At 44.7% G+C, this 5,183-nt stretch overlaps 1 protein-coding gene across 3 annotated transcripts; it reads left to right on the top strand.

The window, feature by feature from the left end:
* Nucleotides 1-384: 384 nt before the first annotated feature.
* GEMIN6 (gem nuclear organelle associated protein 6) lies at nt 385-5,020 on the top strand. Of its 3 annotated transcripts, none has more exons than XM_017515319.2 (3): nt 385-484; nt 1,168-1,314; nt 4,252-5,020. In XM_017515319.2, exons 2-3 carry the CDS (start codon nt 1,187-1,189, stop codon nt 4,625-4,627), a joined length of 504 nt encoding a protein of 167 aa, XP_017370808.1. In that variant the 5' UTR covers nt 385-484; nt 1,168-1,186; the 3' UTR covers nt 4,628-5,020. The 3 variants fall into 3 exon arrangements, with proteins under 3 accessions (XP_017370808.1, XP_017370811.1, XP_017370809.1); XM_017515322.2 differs by having other exon boundaries at nt 388-512; XM_017515320.2 differs by lacking the exon at nt 385-484 and adding an exon at nt 531-700.
* The last annotated feature ends 163 nt before the right edge of the window (nt 5,021-5,183 follow it).

Raw genomic sequence — 5,183 nt, 5'->3', positions numbered from 1 at the left:
GAACTCCTGACCTCAGGTGATCCACCCATCTCAGCCTCCCAAAGTGCTAGGATTACAGGCGTGAGCCACCGCGCCCGGCTCTCCTCACATTTCTAAAACTTTAGGATTTACCCAGAGGGCTCATGTGCTTTGATTCTAAGGCAAAACTGCATTTCCAGGTCTACTATCATTGAGTACCTGGCACGAGCTTTTTCCTCTTTAAAAAAGAGATTATTTTAAATGTCCTTTGTGGTAATGGAGAAGTGTAGCCCTAGATGACATGTTATTATTATCATTATTACGGAAGAATCTCAGCCCCTGCCCGCCCTGCTCTCGAAGCCCCGCGGCTCTCAGACCTCCAAGCAGGACTACAAATCAGAGGATTCTGGGGGAAGGAAGTGACGATCGGCGCAAAGCATGCTGGTCTCAGGCGGGCTCCGCTGGACAATCCTTCCTCCCAGCATGGTTCCTGGAGTACCCAGTGTTGCAAGGAGTTTTTAAACCGGTATTTTTCTCGTTTTTCAGGATTAAACGTTAAGTACCACTTGGTTTTGAGTACAGCCTTACGTATCGTGTGGCTTTCCAGGACCAGAAATCTAAGCTCTAGAGCTGTAGCCTCTGGCCCCTCGTTTGTGCACCCTTCAGACAAATTTTAAGGGGCATTTGTCATAAATCGGGTGCCTCTTGGTGGCGGGATCCAGCTGAGACACAGAGCCAGAGAGTGAGTGGGTGGATATCAGGAGAGTTCTGTGCTTAAGTTGAGGAGTGGGGCTAACTCCTTTCATCGATGGAAGGGAAAAGCAAGAGTTGAAGGGTTTGAGCATCATCTGCAGGCCAGAGTGAAAACGATTTGGAATGTGGTTGCGGACCGGAATAGATCTGGGCCAGATGAATTTCCCCAGACTGCACCTGCGGCACCTCGGTGACCCCCTTCGGCTTCAGGCTGAACTGTACATATTAACTATTTTACTTTTCCTGATAAACAAAAATTCTCAAGCAGTCTTTACCTGTATTCTTTCCCCCAACTATATTATCAGTTCCTTGTACTGTATTTACTTGTATTAAGCAGCTGATTACCAACTTGAGGCAAATCACAGATGTTCTCTGTCTCTACTGCAGGTTGGAGATTAGGGATAAGACATTTGCTTAAGTGGAACATACATTAACCAGCATTGGTGGTTGTTTCAGATCTAGCCAGGTGGCAATCATGGGTGAATGGATGAAGAAGGGCCCCCTAGAATGGCAAGATTACATTTACAAAGAGGTTCGAGTGACAGCCAGTGAGAAGAATGAGTATAAAGGATGGGTTTTAACTACAGACCCAGTCTCTGCCAAGTGAGTATGCGTCCTACTTGCCTGAAATCTTTGATATACTTTTGTGCTGCCTGTATGTTATAGTCAAACTAAGAAAGTAGATAAAGGCTAATTATTATTTTCTTTTATTTATTTATTTATTTTTAAGATGGGGTTTCACCATGTTGGCCAGGCTGGTCTTGAACTCCCGACCTCAGGTGATCCACCCACCTCGGCCTCCCAAGTGATAGGATTACAGGCGTGAGCCACTGCGCCCGGCTATTATTTTCATATAAGAATTTTTTGTTTGAGACAGGGTCTCACTGTCACCCAGGCTAGAGTGCAGTCCTGCGATCTCAGCTCACTGTAACCTCCGCCTTGCGGGTTCAAGTGATTCTCCTGCTTCAGCCTCCAGAGTAGCTGGGACTACAGGCATTTGCCACCCACGCCTGGCTAATTTTTGTATTTTTTGTAGAGACGGGGTTTTGCCATGTTGCCCAGGTTGGTCTCGCACTCCTGAGCTCAAAGGGATCTGTGCACATTAGCCTCCCAAAGTGCTGGCATTACAGGCTGAGTCACTGTACCCAGCCTACATATAAGAACTTAACTGCTGGCGGGGCGTGGTGGCTCACGCTTGTAATCCTAGCACTTTGGGAAGCTGAGGCAGGCAGATCACGTGGTCAAGAGATCGAGACCATCCTAGTCAACATGGTGAAACTCCTTCTCTACTAAAAATACAAAAATTAGCTGGGCCTGGTGTTGAGATCCTGTAATCCCAGCTACTCGGGAGGCTGAGGCAGGAGAATCGCTTGATCCCGGGAGTCGGAGGTTGTGGTAAGCCAAGATTGCACCATTGCACTCCAGCCTGGGCAATAAGAGCGAAACGCCATCTCAAAAAAAAAGAACTTAACTGCCTTTGAACTAAGTGCTATTCCAACTACAGATTACCTTATCAGACCAGACAAGTTTATAGAAATGGGGCACAGAAATTGTTCTTACTATACATATTTCTTTTTTGAGACAAAGTCTTGCTGTGTCGCCTAGACTGGAGTGATGCAGTGGTGTGATCTCAGCTCACTGCAACTTCTGCCTCTCAGGTTCAAGCGATCCTTGTACCTCAGCCTCCTGAGTAGCTGGGATTACATGCATGTACCACCATGCTTGGCTAATTTTTCTATTTTTAGTAGAGACGGGGTTTCACCATGTTGACCAGGCTGGTCTTGAATTCCTGACCTCAGGTGATCCGCCTGCCTTGGCCTCCCAAATTATTAGGATTATAGGTATGAGGCACTGTGTTCGGCCAATTTAATATATTTTTAATGGGAAGTTTCAAACATACACAAATGTGAAAATAGTAAAACAGACACTAACTTTATACTCCCTCCAAATATTTTAAATACAATTCTAGACATCATGTAATTTTGTTTTTTTGTTTTTTTTTTTGAGATGGAGTTTAGCTCTGTCTCCTAGGCTGGAGTGCAGTGGTGGGAGGATCTGGGCTCACTGCAACCTCCTGCTCCCAGGTCAAGTGATTTGGTGCCTCAGGCTCCTGAGTAGTTGTGACTACAGGCCTATGCCACCACACCTGGCTAATTTTCTTTTTTGAGGTGGAGTCTCGCTCTGTCACTCAGGCTAGAGTACAGTGGAGTAGTGTTGGCTTACTACAGTCTCTACCTCCTGAGTTCAAGCAATTCCCCTGCCTTAGCCTCCTGAGTAGCTGGGAGGATTATAGGCAAGTACCACCACACCTGGCTAATTTTTGTATTTTTAGTAGAGACGGGATTTGGCCATGTTGGCCAGGCTGTCTCAAACTCCTGACCCCAGGTGTTCTGCCCACCTCGGTCTCCCAAAGTGCTAGGATTACGGGTGTGAGCCACAGCACCTGGCCTAATTTTTGTATTTTTAGTAGAAATGGAGTTTCACCATATTGACCAGGCTGGTCTTGAACTCCTGACCTCAAGTGATCTGCCCACCTTGGCCTCCCAAAGTGCTAGGATTATAGACGTGAGCCACATTCCCCAGCCTATAATTTCATTTATAAATATTTCAATATACCTTTTAAAAGATAAGGACTTTGTCATCCAACACGGTGGTTTAAAAAGAAAAAAAAAGATAAGGACTTTTAAACAAATGTAACTGCAATAACTTTTTTTTTTCTTTTTGAGACAGAGTCTCACTCTGTTGCCCAGGCTGGAGTGCAGTGGCACGATCTCAGCTCACTGCAACCTCTACCTCCCGGGTTCAAGCAATTCTCCTGCCTCAGCCTCCTGAGTAGCTGGGACTACAGATGCATATTTTTAATAGAGACGAGTTTCATCATGTTAGCCAGGATGGTCTTGAACTCCTGACCTCATGATCCACCCACCTTGACCTCCCAAAGTGTTGGGATTATAGGTGTGAGCCATGACACCTGGCTTTTTTTTTTTTCTTTTGAGGAGCCTTGCTCTGTTGCCCAGGTTGGAGTTCAGTGGCTCGATCTTGGCTCACTGCAACCTCTGCCTCCCAGGTTCAAGTGATTCTCCTGCCTCAGCCTCCCGAGTAGCTGGGATTACAGACATGTGCTACCACACCCAGCTAATTTTAGTATTTTTAGTAGAGATGGTGTTTCACCATGTTGGCCAGGCTCTTCTCGAACTCCTGACCTCAAGTGATTCACCCACCTTGTCCTCCCAAAGTGCTGAGATTACAGGCGTGAGCCACTGTGTCTGGCCTAGTTATTGTTTTTGTAACTCTAAAAGTTAAGTACCCTGCCTTCTTTTCTAATACACATTTAAGTCATTCATAACCCTTTTGTTTAATCCTTTAATTGTATCCCACAATGACTGTCTGTAAGCTGGGTAAAAAGTCTACATGTTTAGGATCCTTAATGAATGTTTGTTGAATAAATGAAAGTATTAATTTCAAACAGGAGAGTATCATCTATTATTCTAGTGACCTACTTGGGTTGATGATACCTCTGAACTTACTTTTCCTCCAAAGTATCGTCCTTGTGAACTTCCTTGAAGATGGCAGCATGTCTGTGACCGGAATTATGGGACATGCTGTGCAAACTGTTGAAACTGTGAATGAAGGGGACCATAGAGTGAGGGAGAAGCTGATGCATTTGTTTATGTCTGGAGACTGCAAAGCGTACAGCCAGGAGGATCTGGAAGAGAGAAAGAACAGCCTAAAGAAATGGCTCGAGAAGAACCACATCCCCATCACCGAACAGGGAGACTCTCCAAGGACTCTCTGTGTGGCTGGGGTCCTGACTATAGACCCACCATATGGTCCAGAAAATTGCAGCAGCTCTAATGAGATTATTCTGTCCCGTGTCCAGGATCTTATTGAAGGACACCTTACAGCTTCCCAATGAGAGGCCAGAAAATGTGAACATACTGATTGAAAAAGACTATTTTTTGTCCTTCATAAAATGTTTTGAATGTGATGTTTGCCATCCTATTGTAGAATTTTAAAGGTACATTTGTAGGACTATAAAGGTACATGAGTGTGTGTGTGTGTGTGTATATGTGTTTTAATTCTTTGTTGTTTTGGTAAAATAAAAAGTGGGTTATGAGTGCCAATTTCCTTGGGAAATTAATGAACTAGGGCAAGGATAGCATTCCATGAATAAAATTAGCATAGGGACATCAGAATTGTATGGGTCTTTTCTTGTGATGGGGTTATACCCCCATTTTTGTTAGGCAAGAAAAGCATTTGGAAACCATGTAATGTGTTAGATTTAATATAAAACATTATGGTAAGATCACAGTCTTGTTAAATCTTTTGCATTGGCCGGGCGCGGTGGCTCACGCCTGTAATCCCAGCACTTTGGGAGGCCGAGGCGGGTGGATCACGAGGTCAAGAGATCGAGACCATCCTGGTCAAAATGGTGAAACCCCGTCTCTACTAAAAATACAAAAAATTATCTG

Source organism: Cebus imitator, unplaced genomic scaffold (genome assembly GCF_001604975.1).
Source record: "Cebus imitator isolate Cc_AM_T3 unplaced genomic scaffold, Cebus_imitator-1.0 Scaffold547, whole genome shotgun sequence".
Classification (NCBI taxonomy): Eukaryota; Metazoa; Chordata; class Mammalia; order Primates; family Cebidae; genus Cebus; species Cebus imitator.
The sequence above is the reverse complement of the archived record's forward strand: the minus strand, read 5'-3'. Positions and strand labels throughout refer to the sequence as shown.